The following is a 20,895-nucleotide window of genomic DNA, read 5'->3' as shown; positions in this document are numbered from 1 at the left end:
TATGTGGTTCTGTGCCACAACATACTCAGTTAAAAATGGAGAAGGTATAAAGCTGTCAATGACTCTTTCCACATTGTTTTCAGCAGCTCTGCTGTAGGAGAACATTGTTTTCAGAGCCACAAATTCCTCCCTTTTCCCTGTTGGTGCAGATTGTCATCCAGCTTCCACAGCATGGCCCTTTGGCAGATACTCACATTTAATTTTCATCTTCTTGTCTTAAAACATGTCTGTGTTACTGGACGTGACCTCATTTGAGCCCTGAGCAGTCCCATCTGTCCAGGTAAGAAAGAGCATATATAAAAATGCCATTCTTCATTTATAGCAGTGGCTTTATTATGAGAAATTAGTATTGAGCTGATGACTTACAGTTGTGTGGTACCTGAGCTGTTGGCTCAATGAGGACCCTGAGCTTGCATGAAACACTGCAGTACAATCCTCAATGTTTTAGAATTTGGGAAAAGTCTTTAAAATGTATTTGTACTTTCTGCATCAAAATTCTGTGGTTATCTCCATAGGCTGTACAAAATTGTGTCAGAGTAAAATACATAGAAAAATATGAGTCTGTTACAATTAAAAATACATCTGCTGTAACTAAAGTAAAACATTCAATTGTCAAGCCAGTATTTTACAAAATACAGTAAACATGATTGTGAATCCGAGAATTTGGTTTGTAAAAACATACATTCTTTTGCATATACAATTCCTTCTCTGAAAAGCCATATTTGTGCAGGAAGATTTTGCCTTTGCCTTTGTCATTCCTGACTTTATTTGAAAATTACCAGCATAACAGTCATTAAAACCAAGATGTGTACAGTTGGTTTTACTGCGGATGAAGCCCGTGTGAGCTCTTGGTAGAGGGGAGTTTTGGGGCATGAAGTAACTCTTGATCTGATCTGATCTGAGACCTCTGGGAAAGAGAAGTCCTGTTTCAAAGCACTGAAGTTTCCAGTGTTGTCAGGTATTTCCACTGTCTTCAGCATCGATCTAAATCCTGGTACAGTAGCCTAAGAACAAACACAAAAGCGTTCTTCCTTGGTTTGAAACACTGAGGTCAACTGTGAAACAGTAATTGTTTACACTTTAAATGTACAGGGGAAATGTTCTAAAGATACATTTGAGAACATGGAATGGGAAAAGAGTAAAGTTTTCATGTTATAGCAAAAAGACTCTAGCTGTGCAAGAGTCGGAATCCTGCAGCGATGCTTAAGCGTAAGCCCTTGGCAGCAGGCAGAGCCTGTCCATCATGGGTGTTCTTTGGACTTCCACAAGAAACCATTCTGACCCAAGGCAATGACAGTCACGGATGGTGGTGCCAGCCCGCTGCTGCCCGGATCCCAGATTCCACCCTCTCACCCTGCAAGAGCTCTGTGGCTTGTTTCAAACACCTCAAGCTCCTGTTGCTGTGCTCCAGACGCTCATCCCAGCTGGCTCCACCATCAAGGTCCAAGGAGTGCTTATCTCTGGACATTGAGGACTGTATCAAAAAATATCCTTTCTGCTGACTAATATTTAAATATATAGGTTGTTTTTTTTTAAAGTCTGCTGTAGAGTCTTTACACCTCCTAGCAGTTCAGCTCTAAGGCTGCAGTCTCACTGTGCTCAGGGACTCGGTGCAATTAGAAACAATACTTCAGTAAGGCTGCATACTCACATTGATCACATAGGTCCCAGGCAAAAGGAGAAGAAAGTACTCCCCTTGTTCATTTGTTCTGTAGGGGCAGACATGTGGCCTTCCTTTGGCTTCCACAATGGCGTTGGGAATAGGATTCCCATTCTTATCAGTAACTTGGCCTTTGACACCTTTGAAAAAAGGGAGAGGAGGGAAAGATCGTGAACTGCAACTGGTGAGCCTCCTTCTCTGAGAAAGACAGACTGTTCTGTTGCTGGATGCACTCAAAGGCTATTTCACCATGTTTCAGCACATCTAATAATATCACTAGTCACTTTGGCCTTGCTCAAGGGAATTAAACCAGAAAATCCTTGGCTGTTGTTAATAGCTTACTCTCATGTTAAATTAGCAGTATTGTAATCTCCTCTTCTAAATCTCATTTGCTGAAGGTATCATGCACACTTACTCTATGTCCTTTACTGAAGGGCTTCAATCTTCAGTACAGGTTTGGCAGTTTTTGCACACACCCACCCACCCACCCTTCTTTTTTTGTGATTTAAAATAAGTCAGCCTCTTGTCTAGTACTTCCCAAAGGCAGAATACCAACAATGTCTGCTTATGAAGTAGTTTCCCTTAATTCCCACACACCATCTTCAAGGCAGCACCGACATTAGGCAGAGATAAAATAGCAGTCAGATATTTAGGGCAACAAAATGCAAGATAAGCAACAGGTTTGTGCAAACCCTTCAACTCATTGTTAAGCACCACAGCTTCACTAAGCAGCATTTTTTTCCAAATATGAAGTCAGATCACACCTAGAGAAGCCCTTCAAATTTACAAAATCCAAGCAAGCAAAGACCCGTGACACTTGTGCTGAGGCACACATACACTTAGAAACCTCTGAAATAAATGATTGTCCCAAGGCTGCTCAGAAAAATGAGGGGAGGGGGGGAGTGCATAGTCAGACAGCCCTTAGGGTCTGTCTCTTGCTCCTGCCCCACATTTTAAGCCCCTTGCACACCTGTAGTAGCACCCATTGCCCCTCCTCGCCTGACACACTTGTAAGTTCTCCTACCTTACCCATCCATGGCTTTGTAGTACTTCCAGTTCAGGAGCTCCCAAGTTAACACCAGATTTCACCCCTGTGAGCTGTGACACTGACCCAGGCTGCTGAGGAGTTCCCTCTAAGCTGCCTCAGATTTCACTCTGTCCCCATTGGCATACCCACCTAGGTGTACTTGTTTGATATATTCGATCAGAGCAACTTTGTTGTCTCTCCAGAACTTTTCCAGCTGGTCTGCTGGAGGATATTTACAGCATGACAGCTCCAATGTAATTTCAAAACACTGTCCCCAGACATAGTTGTAATCTTGCATTCCACCTTAAAAGTGAAATAAAAGGGTTTTCAGCTGCAAAGAAACACTAAGGTCAAATTAAAAGACAAACAGGAGAATTAAAACATTGGTACTTGCATCATACCTGTAAGAAAAGTAAATCAGATAAGTTACTCCACAATGCCACACTGGTATTTATTGCCTCCTGTGAAAAAACTTAATTATTTACTCATAGAGTGTTGTTTTCTAAAGCATACTTCATTTTGGAAATGATGATGATTGTGGCTGAGAAAGAGTGGGCCTTAGACTTAAATTCATTCAAGCTTTCCCAACTAAAAAGGGACAGATAGGCTGGCATAGGATTTGTTACTGCCAAAGCCATTCCAAGACCCTTTTAAGTATTTGAATTCAGACAATGAGAACATACACAGTGCACAAGCCCCATATTCTATTTGGCTACACATAAAGAATTTATTTCTTTCACATTTATTTCAGTAATTAAACATTTAAAAATTGACAACATATGAATAGAAGAATTCCTTCTTTCTGAAAGGAGAAGATCTTGATGCCAAGCAACATGTTGCACGTGTGTTATGTGTATTACAGCCACTGCAGGCCTTAAGCACAGAATCAGGCAAACAGCAGTGACTGCCTCGTTTGCTTGTGTAATTGCTGGCTGGAAGAGTCTGAAAACACCCAGGTCCTGCTCAGAACCTGTGTGAATGAGTTGACTTGCTCCCCTCATCAGCCCTCTACTCTGACTAAAATCACTGCCCTTTCATCATCAGAGATGGCAGGAGAAAGTGAGATCATCTTACCAGCTGAATGAAATGTCCATGACATTCTTACCTTCCAGCTGGTACCAGGAGTACCCGTTGGTAATGCCTTCTGGGAAGGTTTGCCTGTTGTCACACCCCGTCCCTTTGTACATGCTGGCGTGGTTGGAAGAATAGGTTTTTGCCAGGTGAATAAAGACATCATCATCTGGAGATCTGCTATAGCCATTCAAAGAGCCAGTAACTGCAGAGTGAAGACAGCCATTGTGCAACTCTCATTACTGGTAAAACACACAGTGGTGGCTTACATGCAGGATAAACATCTCCCAAAAGGATATATTAAGCAGTGAATTTTGATGAGGTTTATCAAATTCTGCCCATCCCAGCTCAAAAGGTAGAAGAACTTTGCATGAATCCTTATAAATTGTGCTTTGGTGCAGCCAACATTCCTAAACCCAGTCAGCTGAGGAGAACAGAGTTTGTCACCAGCTTACCTGGGTTACCATTATCAAAGGTGTAACTGGCAACCAGGGCACCCCCGTGCAAGTTTGCTGAAAGAACAAATGTTTCATTTTTTATCCAGTCCATTACTGCTCGAGTCTCTGGCTGAATGCTGGCACTGTTATTTTCAAAGGCATCAGGAAAATTTCTGTTCAGATCTTCTCCATTCCTGTTGTACCTTTGAAAGAGAGAAGACATTCCCATTACTGTTTTGCCTGTGGATACTTCCATATCACCGGCCTCCCAGTACTCCAGATCTGTGGTGTGCTAGTATCTTCAGGGAACAGGCAAGATGACCATTCTTTATTTCTCAAGCATTACAGTGATGGACTTCAATTTGCTTTCTGGCAGCTCTGGAGTTTTCATAGGCCACAATAAAACAATTCAAGTGGAAACAGAGAATATTTAACATGCACAGAGAATGCACATCTACTCATAAGTGAATTAGAAAAACCAGAGCCAGGTCAGAAGGACTTTGTCCTCCTCCTGTATGTGTTTTTTCCTGCTTGTAAAGAAGGCCAAGGTAACTATTGAATAGTTGTATTCCTTGGGCTGCCATCAATCTTAACAGACAGAAAAAAATCTGAGTCAAACACAGGATGCATTTTCTTCTCCCTGAACCTTAATGCCCAGCTCTGTTCAAATGCTCTCTTGCTTTTTCACTCAGATAGGTCAGTACAGGAATAAAGAGAGTATTCACCATTGATTGTGTTAATTCTTTACCTCAATCTATTAAACTCTATTTAATAGTGAGGGGATAAAAAACACCCCCCTCCATACAAGTCCCATCTGTTTGCTGAGGAATACATTTTTTCCTAATAAAAAGGATGGCCTACTCTGGTCACCTAAAGAACTGAACTACCTAAACTTTCTTTTCTCTTGTTTCTGAGGTTGCCAAGGCCAGTGATCCAAGAGAACCTCTAGCTCATGGGTTTGCTTTTTCTGCACATTCCAAATTTGTCCTTTGGGTGTTTCTTCCCATTCTCTCACTGTCTCTTTCCCTCTTCTAGTTTGTTAAGCTTTTCATCCCCTTTTTGGTCTCTGCAATAGCCACATTAAAAAATGCAAAAGTAGCACAGGATGCAATGCCAAGTTATATTTTCTTCTATGTAGGTTTTTTTCCTCCCCATTACTATTAACACAGAACCTATTTTACCAGCTCTGCTTGTGTAACTCCTTACTAAATCCACATTCAACATGATTTTTAAACACATTGCTGAAGTCCATTCAACAAGCTTAGACACACCTTTTCTCATTAAGAAGTGTTACAGAATTCTCCAATTGAAATAGATCCTTGTGGGTGGAATTTTCCTTTTCTTGTAGCACTCCAAAGGTGCTACAAAATAGGGAATAGTGTTCGTATTCGCAATCTGGGTCTCCTGCCTAGAAGGTGAGGTCATTATACCATTCTGACCAATTTTTTCTGGCCACACCACATATAAATACCCTTCTGACTCAGTCTTCCAGAAACTCTATGCCATAACAATGTGTCTTCAGAAGAGCACAGCCAAAATTAGCCCAAGCACATCCTGTAGACTCTGCTCTCCACCAAGCATGATTCAGTCTTCTGGCTATCTGTGATTATTATTCCCCAACCATTTATTTTACCTCTCCCACCCTCCTAAGCCACCCTTACCTTCCTCGTGTGTAATAACAGTCAGGCACTTTTGTAGCTTCAAATCCATCAGGATTCATCGTTGGCATGATATGAATCCGGGTATTATTGAGTAACCGGGTAATAACTGGGTCACGTCCATAGCTGGTCACCAGGAAATCTATCAAATGGAGCAGGATTTCTCTCCCAACAGTCTGTGTAAAAAAGCACAGATTTTACTTTAAGTTTGATAATGGAAGAAGAAGAAAATAAATAAATAAATAAAGATCCCCCACCTTGAACTTAGAGGTTTTTCTTATGGACTACACAGACATACAGGCATATGAGACCACTCTGATCAACAATGCTTTGTTTTATGCCCTCCCTTAAATATATTTAAAGTAACTGAATAGATAAAAGGAATCACTGGAGGGTTTTCACAAGGGTTTTAAACCCAGATCAACCAGACCTTTTTGTATAATGGGAAACTGACTGTGTCAGATGCACTGCTTAAATCTCGCATGGATAAAGAACGGCTATAACAAAAACTAAAACTGCCTGATAAACATCGTGTGGGCTTGGGAACGCCTCAAAAACTGTGTTTTCTCAGTCCCACTGCAGGGTCCCAGCTCTGTGCTGGTGCCAGACTGACCCTGCACACAAGCACCAGCGCTGTGTGACACCGCTTGGCACTGGTGCTTCAGAGGGAAGGGAGGACAAGTCTGCCACAAGTTTTCCAAGATGCCACAGAGCAGGATTTTTTTCTTGTTGATCCTCTTTTATGGGAAGTCAATATTAATACAAGATCAAAGAGGCCACGTAGATACTTCTGTTACATTGCTTTCTTTTAACATCATGAACGTGTGCATTGGGGAAACCAAATAAATCCTTAGAAAAAGACATGGAAAGACATTTGGATACAGACTTTAGATCAAGGAGAGGCAGGGGCAGAGAAAAAGTTAAACACATATTTTTGTTCATATAAGTTTGTGTAAGTCATGAAAGCTGACATCTCCCTTTAGTCTTTCAGATTTTAGGCAAAATAGTGTCAAGTACCAGATTCAGAGTTAAGGACCATCCTATTCTACCCCAGAAACCACTGCTAGTGTTCACTGGACCATACTTTCCAGGGGCACTTTCCACAGCACCATGCCTCAAGGGTGCTTTAGGGTTCCTAAATCCCGTTTGGAAAGGGAACAAACCAAGACTTGCAGGTAGATGAGTTCTAGAAATAACTTATCTCTATCTCCAAGAACAGAGCCTGGTATATCACAACAGGATCTAAACCAGCACCCGAGTATGTGAAAACAGACTGCTCTGCAAGTCTGATAAACATACTCTGAAATTTAAGAAGGGATGCAACAGAACCTGTCTTGTACAGGGAGCTCTTGAAAAGAGTGATAGACATCTTGGGAAGCATATAAGGGTGGGGGAAGAAAGGAGAGGAGAGAAATCAGCCAAATCATGGCCCTGGGCATGATAGTGAAGTTACCAGACTCAGAATCAGCAAGAATGGCTCTACCACAGAGACAGCTAAACTACAGACAAGGCTGGACTGCTGCTGGAGAAACTGGGAAAGTGCTCATCTCCTACTGTACTTCTCTTCAGTGCCTGACCAAAAGAAATCACAAAAAGAAAGAGTAGAGAAGCAGGAACAGAAAGGGGGAAAAAGAAAAGTAACAGAAGAATGTGGTAGAAAAGAACAATGTTTACAAAGAATGAAAGATGAGCAGATTTTCACAGATGACCTTTGTATTTAAAAGCTAATCCCAGTCTTACTTACATGTATGGTATTTTACAAACTACTTTATAGGTTTCCTGGTTGTTGTAGTCAGGGCATTAGGTGATTCAGATTATCATAAAAGTGTTGGCATTTGGGTGATTGCACAGTGAGGAAAGAATATACTTATTACCACTGTTTTGGTGTGGCAACAGAGGGGTGGTTTTGTTTTGGTCCAGAGCAGCCTGCATTGCTTGGGAAAGCACATTGGAAGTATCTGAGGGAAAGTTTTTGTTTCTGGGAAAGCTCAAGTTCAAGGTCAAGTTTTGATCAAGGCCGTGGAAAGCATCTTCTGCTCAGTCAAGCTTTACCCTGTTACTACAGAGGTCAGGTGTGCCTGTGGATAAGAGTTATGAGTCAGTTTTATTTTAGAGCTTCAAATAAAGGATCTAGACAAACTGAAGGTAGATTACTGACAGTAAAGTCTAGGGCAGACACCTTCACCTGCCTCAGTTTTAATATGAAGATAGAGAGAAGAGCAGGGGACAGCATGAATGTGTTCTGGGGCTTTGAGAGGACACGAACATTTGTTTTTGATTGCAGTATCCCAAGGGAGATGCTGAGGTGGATTGTACTACTGTATTTCACAGGAAGGATGACAGAAAAGCAAAGGAAATCCCTTTCTCCCACCTCTAGGGATACAATTAGACATTAAGTTTCTCTGTGCACTTTCAGATGTCAGCTTCCTCCTGTGCCTCGAAGGGAGAAAGTCAGCAGGAAAGGCATTCAGCGATCCTCAGGGGAAGCCTTGAATGGAGGAGAAGCGTGCATGTGTCAGGACATGGATCAGCACTGTAGAAAAGGGTGCGACTGCTGCTTCTGTACACAAATCCTCTAAAGTTCCTGACTCTGCCTGCTGGCAGGGCTGTGTCAGCACCCTGCTCAGCTACCACAGGGATTACTCAAGAAGCTCAAGAAGCAGCCAGTTAGGAGATTAAGGTTAGCTCCAAATGCACCTGTACCGTACCACTTCACTGCATCAGCCCCAGGTTTAGAACAGTGTTGTTACCACATGAGAGAGACCTAACACCAGGGGACTAGGGGTGGACAGACTCTGCCCATTTTTGTTATTAAAATTCTGTCCTTAAACATGGCCTGCTTTTTAAGTTGAACAATGTTGAAAGAAAGATCCAAACCATCAGGTAGGACCTGTTTCAGGGCACCACAGTCCTGTCTGTCTCCTTGCTCCAGCCCCAGCTGCTCCACAGGCCAGGTTCAGCATTCCAGCCACAACCCCACCTAAGGAAGCGGAGTATGAGCAGAGAAACCAGAAGGCCATCCTGGTTTCCCACTGAAATGCCACACTTGCAAGATGTTATTTTTAACACTTGTACAGCACTAATTGTTATGCACCGCTAGGACACACCCCGGTAGGTTAACACAGGGTTAAAGTGGCTGTTTGTGCGAGTAGTTTGGCACACATCCCTTTATTTCTACAGCAGCAATCCCTATGGACATCTGAGAAATACCATGGGTATGACAGGGAAGTGCAGTTCTCTAGTTTATTACTGAAGGAAAATGGCAATACAAAGCCTGCTTTTGATCTAGTAGCTGGCATAAGTTGTTACCACCAGGACAAACTCCACCAGCTTCTGGATTTACCTGGCTGAGACATGGATATCTTTTTCTTTCCCCACTCAGAAGAGTGTGAAGAAAGATAAGGAAAAAAGTAACTGCAGCAAGGCAATGTTAAAATGTGCTGAAACAGACCTCAGCAAGATCCAGCTTTTTTCAAAGTCTGTTGTTAGCACTGAGATTTGATTGTTTCATATTTTGAAAGTTATGGTGCTTCTGACCTTTTTCACAGTACATCAGCTAATACTGAAACTAGGTGGGAAATAGTTCACTATGCAATAAATAGGGTTTTTTTTCCTAGAGAAAATACTGTTTCCCTGCATACCACTTCAATAGTATATCACACAGGACAGATGACATAGGACTATGGGCTTATAATTCCCTATAGCAGGTTGTGCAGTATATGCAGTATTCTTTTTGTGCAATTGGATGATAAAAAAAAACTAGCCTTTTTTCCACAGTGGTATTTTGATAGTGCAATGAAGCTTCCATTAATTTTTTTTAGAAATAAGAATAAGAAATTCTACACAAGATTCTTTAGTTTATTGTTTGGTGGTTTTTTAAGACTCCATTATATTGATCACAAATGAATCAATCTACTCCAGTCTTTATTCACCTAAGCCCTAATATTTTAGGAAACCCTACTGTGAATATGACTATGTCTATGATGACATGGAAAATAGGGTAGAGTTGCTTTAACTTATTTCACAAGTTAAGGCAGCAGATAAACACATCCTTTCACATAGGCTAGTTCAGACCTATCAGTACAGGCTCAGTTTCACATAATGAAAGAGGAAAAATACTACTATTTAAAATAATATTTTGTACTACTATATTGTTATATTACGTATATTAGTGTTTTGTATATATTATTACAAATTATTCTTTATTATGAATAACCTATTTTATTATTTAATATTATTTGCATTGTTGTTATTTTATATACTCAGAAAATAAAGAGATCAGAAGTGGACACTTTAGGAAAATAGGACTGATATCAGCACTGCCATCCTGAGAGTTTAATCTTGTGATGGTCCAGTTACACTACAGCTGCAGAAAGTTAAAGCCATATATTCAGTACATTAAAGGGGGGAAGCAGAAACACACAGGAAGTTTGCAGTTTATTCAGATGTGCTTTTCCCTAAAGGATTTTCCTGCAGTGAGCTACATGATATAGGAACAGGCTTCCAATTAGATCCTATTTGTTCAGTTGTATAGAATGGATTTAAGTCACTGGCACAGAGGGTCCAAAGGTGATAGTTCTGCTCCATTTATGACGTAGGAGTATTTAGGGGTTTGGTTGTGGTCAATGTTAAGCAGGAGGAGTTCTTCCCCAGAGAGAAATGCATGACTTAGAAAGAGAAGATATTTCAAGTAAGAGAGGCTGCTCTCTAATTCAGAATGGGAATTGCCCCAGAAGATCAGGCAACCTCTCCTTCACCCTGAAGACTTTACTAACATTTCACAGAATTATGCATTTTGTGCAGTCAATTACCACCCTCTTGATTAAAGTTAGCTTAAATCAGTTTTAATTTGGCTCAGGTTATATAAAATGTACTGCTAAAAATGATGTCCAGCTTCATACAGGCAACACAAAGAATGGGAGAAGTCTTTTGTTGCCTCTCAGTGGATCTGGGGCAAAAGTTCGCTCTATCTGGCTACAGTGAACATAAATGAAAATCTTTTAAATCTTGGCTGGTTATGTCTTAGAGTACCAAGAAAACTGAACTTACTAAAAAAAATATTTTTTTTCAGTTCTGAAAAAAATAATACTCCTTTCCTGGTATTGTGTACTGACATTACTTTATTAGAACTTCCCTATTGGGCAGCTTTCCAAATAACCTAGATTTTCTTCCAGCAGCATGTGTGAACAGCCCACACACATGTAATTCAGGTTCCACCCCACCTTTTATGATTTTGGAGCAGTAGGCCAGCTGAGTCAAAGTTAAGTGTCATATGTGTGATCATAACAGGTTAGAAGGGCAGCATCACCAAACAACACCTGAGAACAGAAGGTCTCACTTGGTATCTTTTGTGGAATACGTCACTGAAGCACAAAAGACCCAATCAATGAACCCATAATCCTGTAATTCCAATTTATGAAAGACTCTGGCATACAAGCTGAAGCTTGTTGGATAATTAGTGCAAAATGTATCTGCTTAATATATTGTAGGGGTAATTGAATCTATCCCCAGTGACTGGTCCAGCAGAATCTTAGATTATGGGAAAAAATTATTCATGTTCACCAATGCTTCTCTATATGAGGAATTAATTTCCTGCCATCTGAAATACATTTATGATCAGATAAAAAAAAAAGCTGAAACACCAACTGTGTGTTACCTGTATGCTCCAAAATAACCCATATGGCAAAAATCATCATGAGGGCCTGAAAAGGAGGAATAGCTCTATTTCTGGAATGTTCCCTAGGTGTGAGCCTGGTCTGACAAACAACTGGAATGTAGGACCTCTTAGCTAGGCAGCTCAAGGACCAACCCTGCTCAGACTGTCTGGCACAGTGTCTGACTTTAAAAGAAAATCTTGCCTCATTTCCTCATGTTGTCAATAAAAACTTAGATCCTAGGCAGTGATCAGAGTTGCCAATCCCCAGCAACTCCCAGCCCTGTGGATGTGCAAACAGTGTATATTTCTATGGTCAAAGCTTGTTATGCTCATCCAGCTGGGCAGTGATAATGACAGGGGTGTTTCCTTGTGGAGACTTCAGTATGTGTGGCCTTTTGCAGTCCAGCAATATTGGATTTGCAAGCCAGCCCATTCTGGATGAGATCATATCCTGCCCTCCACCTCCTCCCCATCAAAGCTGGGTGATTTCCAGTCACAGGTTTGCAATCCCCTCCAGCAGTCTGCAGGGACTGCAGTATGGAGCCTCAGTTCCTAGATGCCTTGGTGGCACCCAGCGGGTTCCAGGAGCTGCAAACCCTGTCGTGGGCACCCAGTAACAAATGTACCCATCTGACACCATGAATCAGCTTCCTCCCACACAGAGTTAAATTCCCAAGCAGTCAAACTCCCAGCAACACTTTGAGCAAAGCCAGTGTCGAACAAGGTGAAACTAGTCTAACTTGGGGAACATTCTTGGCACATCATGTCACAAGTGCCTGTAGGCGTGCAAGTGCTCACACACAGTATTGTTAACAGCAACAACTCGTGACATGTTACCCTTTGCACAGGATACACTTTCTTCTATAGCCATTTTTCTTAGATTTGGGAATTCACAGTCTAGCACATACATACACATATATATCTTGCTCCTCCTGTTATATCATTTAACCTGCACATGAAAGAATGCATAAAAACATACTGCACAGTTTAAACCTCTCCTGAAGATGACTAATATAATCAGCTAAAGCTAAAGAATAGAAGAAATACAAAGCAAAAAAGTATTGTACATTGAAGCTTTGATTCTTTCTGATTCAGATTCAAGTACTGCACTAGGCAGGCTCATAATCACCATTTTTCCTTGATCATTAATAAGTGGGCATTCTTCCCAGAGCAAGTTTATTATTCTGGCATTGCTTTTCCTTTTGTACTCTGTGTTATCTCAGGTGAATCTAGCTGTTCCTAGCTTAAGGTTCCCAAGATAAATTTTTCTTCCTACAATAAATAATTTGATGCTTCACAGCAATTATTATTTAATCTTAGTATGTATTTGAAGAGTTCTATCAATCATATTTCATGCCTAGGCAGTAACAATGTACAAGCAAACTACTGCATCTGACTCATTGCCAGGCAACTTAAAGCCTCTGGGTTTACTCACCTGGAGAAGACAAAGCTCTCTACTTAAGAGAAGTCTTGAGTGTAGGATTGTAGGACTCTTCACCATGATGTAAGGTCTCTTAAGGCCCTTCCACCAAAACAAGGGAACTTTATTCTGAAAATTCCTCAATAAATACACACATATTTTGTCTTCCTTGAGTTATGTCATACCTCAGTAATAAGAAGCACATGCCTGAGAGGAGCTCACTCTAAACCTCTGGTAAGTGTATTTGGTATAAATGACATTGCAAAAATTGAAACGTACCTCATCCCCATGCATATTAGCAACATACTTGAACTCTGGAATGCCAATCTTATGATGGGTTGGAAACCTTCCCAGAACAAGAACCCAGAGGTCTCTACCTTTAAGAGGGGAAGGGGAAAAGACATTTTTTAAAACAAGTGTAAAATCATACAAGCCTTAGAAGAATAAAAAGAGTTGGTCATTGAGACCATTGTAAAACTTCTCATATTTCATTGGTGCCCACTCAGTCCCATATACAACATATCAAAGTAGACTGTGGGGATCTTTTATTCTATCAATATTTGCAATATTAGTTATAGGAATAAATATGCCTTGCCTTCTGCCCAAGTCTGTAATAAACCCTGCAATTTCTAAAGCATTTAACCAGGACTAGAAAAGAAGGCTCTTTTTTTTGGTAATAAACACTTTGCAAATTAAATTTAGCAAATAAGACCATTCTTCCCCCTCCCTCCCCCTCCATTTTTAAATCATAAGGATTTTCTAAAATATATACAGAAGTTTTCATTATCACAAAGAAAGAACATCTGGTTTTGTACTAAAGACAACACAAAAAAGTTAAATGCATGCATTATTGCTCAGAAAACAGGAGGTACTAGAAAGAGCTGTATCATAGACATATCTCAAATATATTAGCAGGGGAAGAATTAATAGCTGCAGAAAGATTATTAGTTAGGACCATTAAAGCTGCACAAGAAGCTGAACTTTAAGTACCAAAATAAACACACACACATTTTGGAAGTCCACACTTAAGCAGGGGGGAGAGGGAGAGGAGCAGTTTTTGTTACTATTTTTAGTGATACTGTGGCATCTCAGACCTCATCTGCAAATATGTGCTTCCCACTAGTCTGCTCAGTGAGGTGGAAAACTCAAGTTTCAGTAGGTGGCAGCAATGAAACTGGACCAGTTCCTTGACAGTAGCAGTGCCAGGCTATGGATTGCTAATGGCCAGACCCTGCAAGCGTGTTAGCTGTCCCCAGCTCCACAGAGGGCTTGCTGGGACCCACAGCCCATCGGGGAGGAGCCCAGCCATCACCGCTACTTGTGGGAAAGAAGAACGCAGGAGCTGCTATATGCAGTACTATAAAAAGCATTATTTCCTAAATCTTTGTGGATCATCAAATCTGAAGTAAACAAACTCTGGAGCATATCAGCTTCCCATTCCTGAAGGCATGACCCCTGTAGTCATGCACATGCCACAGCATTTTTGTTTTCTTTTCTAGCTATGCAGCTGACTCACAGCAGCTATACCACAAGGGTCATGGCTTTGGGAACGGGAGAAAAACTTGAAGAGGACTGAAGCAACACTGCAAGATGCACTGAAACAGTTGTAAGAGAGGTAAAACTGAAGACAGTGGTTGCCAAACTAAACTCTCAGTTAATAGAATCAGTCTTAGGCTTAGGATCAAGAAGCAGCAAGACAGTGCTGAGAGCTGACAGATTCAACAAAGAGTGATCTCAGTATCCCCTGGTTTTACAGCTGCTCTTGAAGACACTGGTGTTCAACCCCTGTAACCATGCTGTGCACAAAGCTGTCAGATGATGCTACTGATTCTTTCATTAAAGGACAACATGAGCAAGCAGTCCATACCTTAAAAATAATTTTGTGCAACTGATTTGGTAAGGGCTAGTTATTTGGCCTTGTTGTATGTAGAACCACTGTTTCATTAAAAAAGAGAAAAATTTTGATTTCTGTAAGCTTAGACAAGCTGCAAAGTGGAGAACCCAAAGATACTAGCTTTAAATCACGTTCTTCTTAAAAAAGGAAAGAAAGAGAACACAAATCATCTCACCCTAGCCCTTCTCCTCTCCAAAACCTCCATAGGTTTCCTCTAATCTCAACCATCCTGCAGCTCTGTGAAAACAGATGACAAGTCTTGCTGCAGTAGAATATATTTGGAACGGAAAACAATCCTAGTAGTGAAAAAACTGTTATTCATAATCAAGTGTGGACAACCACCTCAACTTGCTTTCCAGCTCTGCAATGTGTCATTCTCTCTATAGTTGTATCCTGGGGCAACTTGCAATGAATTACCAAGGAAGTCCTTCCAGAATGCTCTTATGATTCTTTGTCCTTATGCCCTCTAAGCCCTGCTTCCCAGCTCTCATTCCCTCTACTGGAAGGCAAATTCAGACATCCCTCCTTGGTGTCAGTTGCCATGTGGACTCCTGCACCAAGAGGAACACACCTGCTTACAGCGGTGACTGCAGCCTTTCTACCACAGCCCAAACCTAAAGGTGGCTGCTACAGCCCTACAACATGCAGCTCATGATATATACTCAAGCAGAGTCCAAGTAGAGCTAAAGTGCACTAGATGTTTCCATCATTTAATATTTTCTACAAATAATAGCATATTCTGCTTTCAAATACAAAAATAATACTTCCACTGTCTTGCTTCAGCAGTACTCATTCCTGCTGCTCTCACTGTGAATTGCACTCATGGGAAACACAAGGAAGAGCTAAGTATAGACTAATATTAAGTCCTGATGTAAATTGGTCTTTCCTGCATAAGTGTTCAGACTGTTCAGAGTTTGTGTGAGGGCCATCTACACTATAAACACTCCCATGAACTGGGATACCAATTATTTCCTGGCATTTCCAGCTTGTAAGAAGTACTAAACCTTCCATTAACAATTAAAATACATTCCTGGGTCTGTTCAGCCTGCAGTACTGGATAGTGTATCTATGAGAGATGATGTAAGATTTCTTTCCATACGGCTGTAATTAACTACATATAAAAAGATTCAGCATATGGATGGTTTCCTTTAATCAGTAAAGCCTAGATAACTATGGTTTGGTACCTGAAAGGAACAGCTAAGCTTCCTCTCATGCTTTGAAAAGCCACTTCTCACTGCCAAATTGCCAAACCAAAACTGACGTCAACTAATTAGTGAACTATATTTCAAGTGATGAAGACAAACGTGTGTTTCTAACTGTGTGTCTCAGGACAAGTAACAAGACTTGTTTTGGAGCAGAGCCAGACCACACAGCTTCTAGCAGAATGAGAAGCCTTTTTAACTTTTTACAAAGTTTTCTAGCATTGCCACTAGTTCTCAACGTAGTGTCAAGTATTCTAAACAGGTGTACAAAAACTGGTAATTAAAAGGAAGAATTGAAGCTGATCTCCAGATCCAGTGGGAAAGAAACAAAATCAATTTGTAGATGATTGGAGACTGGATTGTGCTCCCTGTTTTTGTTCTGAATTTTGTTTCTGTTTTTCTTCACTTTGTTCTTTACAGCTTCATTTATGAAAAACATGTCATTTCAAAGGAAGTTACGGCTAGGAAATGAAGTGAAATGACTGGGGAATGGCTCAGACCCACTGTCAGTACCAGTCACGCTAGGGTACCGATTCAAGAGTTTGAAGGGAGGACCACTTTGTCCAAGAAAAAGCAATAGACTGACTACAGTCCTCCTGGGTTGGCTGTGAGTTGCACACTGGCTTCATGGGTAGGAACTGCAGTAATGCTCATCTGTGTTGAGGCAGTTCCTACCTATAAAGATGCAGGACAGAGAAGAGGGAAAGAGAGATTAACTCTCATTAGAATGCAAGGTCCCAGAGCAATTGAATCATAGAACCAATCTCAGGATTATTGAACAGCCCAGGTTAGAAGGAACCTCAAGAGATCATCTGGTCCAACCCTACATGGGAAAGGAAACCTAGATAAGATTATTTAGCACTTTGTTTATTTGCATCTTTAAAACCACCAGTGAGGAGGACTCTACCTCATTTCCAGGGAAGTTGTTCCAGTGAATGATTCTCACTGTAAAAAACTTTCTTATATTGAGATGAAACCTCTCATAGTGCAACTTGTGCCCATTGCCCCTTGCTTTTTTCCATGTGGCTCCTTGCAAAGAGAGAGGATCCACTCAAAAATGCATTACAACACACTCTGTAACCACTCTTCAAGTACCAGAAGTCTGTGATAAGATTCCCCCCTAAGCATTCTCTTCTCCAGGCAGATGAGCCTCCTTGGGGCAACACTGTCTTCCAGTAAAACACTACCACAGCTAATGAAGGACTTCAAGTGTAATTCCGTTTGCTAAACCATCACCAGCAGCACCCTTGCCCTGAGGTACTCTGATTTGTCATCACCAAGTCAATTTGGAAAATCTAAAGCCACTTTGGAACTTTTCTTCTGCAAGGGGACAGCCCAACAACACATATGGCTTGATTCAGATTCTAACAGAACTTGAAGTACCACTACATTATTTGTATAACCAGAAATGGTTAATTGGAATGACTGATGTAGCAGTATTGCAGAAATAGCTTACAAACATGAACAAACATGTGATTTTAATCTAGCCAGATGGAGCAAAACACCCCCAAAATAAGCTATATATCTGAAGCTGAGATCAGACAAACACCTGTAAGAACAACTGGTACATCAAATTATTTTGTGTGCATTTGTCCTTACTTTCAGGTGTACCATGGTCCACTGAGAACAGATTATGTAAAGACTTGGCCTGCAGTAGCAGTGGTACTTGTAATGAACAAAGTTTATATGCCCAGAAGAGCTAGGAAACTTTAAATATAAGAAAGTCTTCAAGGTATTTTAAAGAATGAAGAGATACAGATCAATCACATACATCAACCAGGCATATCTGGCAATATTCAGCATGGTGCTTAGGTAAGCAGAAAAAAAAGCCAGAAGAACCCAAGGTAACATTCAGCTACAGGTCTATCACAGCCACTGTGTCACTATGTGGGGGCCACTGCTAAACTTAATACTTCTGGCCTCTTCCCACAAATCCCTTATTACAGACATAAGACACTCTCTCTTGGCAAAAAGTAAATACAAGTATCATTTTCCCACTATTTAATCAGTTCCTATCTACTCCAAGAGATTACACCAGTCACTCTAAATTAGAGTCAGCACCATATAAGCAGAATAAACTGTCAGAATAAACAACGACTCCAAAAACCACTAGATACTGTTTATTTGTATCCAAAGCACTTGAGAAAGGAAGGGAGTCAAACCAATTCATGGTTCACATGCTCGCTTATCTTCCTAAAGGCTTACAAATCTTCGGTTGATTGGGACATCCATAGCTGCTTTGGACACTTTCACAAGACTTGTATCTTATGAGAACAGCAAGCCTTTCTTTCCTATGTGCATGTGAGTCATCACTGCACCATTTCCAGTTCTCATAATCAAGCTGAACACACTCTTTATGCACAAAACCACTAAAAATTGCCAATACAGAGCTCAGTCTCTACAATAGTACCTTACAGGTTATTTGAACAAAAATTAAGAAATAAAAATAAATTTGCCATAGAAAAGCCACCCAGAGGGAATACTGTTTTTAAATTAAGATATACTAGACTTATTCAGTATTGCTCACTAAGAAGATGAGAACACCACAGACACACAGAAATAGTCTGAGCAGGCTTTTTCTACTACTTACACTGACTGCTTTCATATTTACACCCAGAAACCAAATAGACTATTTTCCCTTTTCACTGACTCTTGTTTCTATCACCAGAGGGTTTTAAAACCTAGTTCTAAAAAGGGGTACTTTATTTTCTGAGAAAGCTGGGAAACTGGTATGCATCTAGTAATTTTCAGAAAAGCTATTGTATACATGAAAGCAATAAATATTACCCATTCACAGCAGTACCACTGGATCATCATGAATAAAGTGATCGCTTGTAACACAAGCCAGCCATAAGGGAGAGGGGTGGTTCCTTTTAAAGTGCAACCTCCAGATGCAGTCAGAGCTATTTCTGCCACTTGAAGGTAACAGAGGGACTACATTACAGGTTGTGGTTCACACATGGCTGAGAAGCTACTGGTGCACTCTAATTTCATTTCACTGAAGTACCTCACCAAGAGACTTGCTACACCTATCCTGCAAAAATCCTTGTGAGATCTCAGACTTTATATTTGCCTCAAGAATAGGAAGTTCAAAACCATTCACATCTCAACACTGACAGGCAGACAAATCCAGATACTGAGTGGCTCCCCACCCCTATTTTTTTTAAAAAAACTCAAAGGTGGGAAGAAATGGAGGCGAGATTAACTTTTTTCAAATAATCCAGTCTTTGTTGTGATCATCTGTCTCTGGTTTAATTAACAAACTACATTATCTTGACTAGCTGTTTCCAGATTTCTCTCTTAAAACAGGTAACAAAATGTCTCTGTAGAAACATTAGCAACTGGCTTTCAGGAAAAGTAACAAATACACAAGGCAACAGCTAAGAATCAGGCTGTGTTACTAGCTACGAGAAATTGGTCCTTGGTCTCTCGAACAAACATGTTCTGATGGCCTCTCTTTATTCTTGGGATTTTGAGATCAGCCTAATGCAATTGTGTATCAAAGCAAGTTTTGTACTTTAGGCACACCATGAGCAGGAAATATACTTCATCAGAATCATCCTGCACATTGCACATTGCTTGAACTGCATACCAGGGAAGGCATCTGTGCCTACCTTATTCCCGTAAGTTTCTCTAGCTGTTTTTTGGAAAACAGAATATTGGACCAGACTGAACTTTTGAACTGACACAGTAGGACTACATTTCTTATTGAGAACAGAATTTGCTTTTATTTTAGACTTAGGATAAATGTTACTTTTTTAGATGTGCTCAAGCTCTGTGTAAATGCCCCAGGTAACTGCAAGACCATGGATGTAGAACACGCTGGCTAGGGACAAACAGGAAATGTAACTCAACTGTCCTAAATCCACTGTGAGCTCAGCACGCTACGTAGCAGCTACAATAATTTAATTAAGTAACTCCAACTGCCATGGTCTGACCTTTCCCATAACAACAAGTATTTCCTAGATATCAAACTGCAGAATCATCTGCTTAGAAACATCCTCTAACCTCTTTCTCACATTTGAGCCACCGCATAGCTTATAAGACTGAGCAGTTTTACAGGGAAGGTATTCTCTCAGATGTGAGAGGAAGAGATCTACAGCCAGTCCAGTGCATTATCTTTTTCTATATCCACTTCATGAAATTAATCTTCTAATTAATAGAAAGTTCCAAAAGCGTAACTTTCAGAAAGTTTATGAATCACATGTACATTCAGATTTCATTCAAAGAAAAGTCTTGGCCCTAAAAACTATCTAGATCTCTCTTCTACACAAAAACATGTACAGAACTGTCTAATGAACAAATGTTTCATTGTAAGAAGTCTTGCAAACCATTAATTAATGTCATGGAATATGCTGGGCTGGAAGGGACCCATCAGGATCACTGAAGTCCAACTCCTAGCTCTGAACAGGATAGTCCCAAGTCACACCATCTGCCTGAAATCATTGTTCAAATGCCTCTTGAACTCCGTCAGGCTTGGTGCCATGACCTTAAGTAGGTCTCCATGTACTTATGTGAACACAGTATGCCATAGCTACACACAGCAAACCTTTAATTAGGTAGCCCTGAAAATAGGCAAGACTGGTTCCTTCAAGGGTTTACAGCCAGAGGTCCCAGGCAGAAAGGATGCAGGGCACACTGCTCTTCTTTTGTGGGAAGTGAATGGAAAGCTACTAGAAATGCTTTTCTGCTAAAAAGTCTCATTGTCTGGGGGAGGACGGATGTGTTATCAAGTTCTCCTCAAGCTGAAAGGAGAACACAGGCAAATTGACCATCTGGGTAAAACTGAAGCACAAGATAAGAGTTTAATTTCTTTAAGTTTGTGATTAGAATCACATTTCATTTACAGGGCTAGAAACCTATGCACAAT

The 20,895-nt window shown here is 40.6% G+C and overlaps 1 protein-coding gene across 4 annotated transcripts in view; it reads right to left on the bottom strand.

Moving 5' to 3' along the window:
• Positions 1 to 355: 355 nt before the first annotated feature.
• Positions 356 to 20,895, bottom strand: part of CPM (carboxypeptidase M) — a 29,030-nt gene continuing 8,490 nt past the window's right edge. For 3 of the 4 annotated variants that reach the window (XM_088054768.1, XM_088054767.1, XM_088054769.1), the window contains 6 exons: positions 5,857 to 6,029; positions 4,214 to 4,398; positions 3,793 to 3,963; positions 2,838 to 2,990; positions 1,652 to 1,800; positions 356 to 1,004 (listed from right to left, as the gene is read on the bottom strand). In XM_088054768.1, the coding sequence (XP_087910894.1) occupies positions 765 to 1,004; positions 1,652 to 1,800; positions 2,838 to 2,990; positions 3,793 to 3,963; positions 4,214 to 4,398; positions 5,857 to 6,029 (1,071 nt within the window). In that variant the 3' untranslated portion in view covers positions 356 to 764. Of the gene's footprint in view, positions 1,005 to 1,651; positions 1,801 to 2,837; positions 2,991 to 3,792; positions 3,964 to 4,213; positions 4,399 to 5,856; positions 6,030 to 13,208; positions 13,307 to 20,895 lie in introns of all 4 variants that reach the window. The other variant, XM_014248904.2, reaches the window with a different exon arrangement.

The sequence above is a fragment of the Pseudopodoces humilis genome, chromosome 5, assembly GCF_049639895.1.
Source record: "Pseudopodoces humilis isolate 2021_Gansu_Grassland_sample_001 chromosome 5, ASM4963989v1, whole genome shotgun sequence".
Taxonomy (NCBI): Eukaryota; Metazoa; Chordata; class Aves; order Passeriformes; family Paridae; genus Pseudopodoces; species Pseudopodoces humilis.
This window is presented reverse-complemented; position numbering and strand designations above follow the sequence as displayed.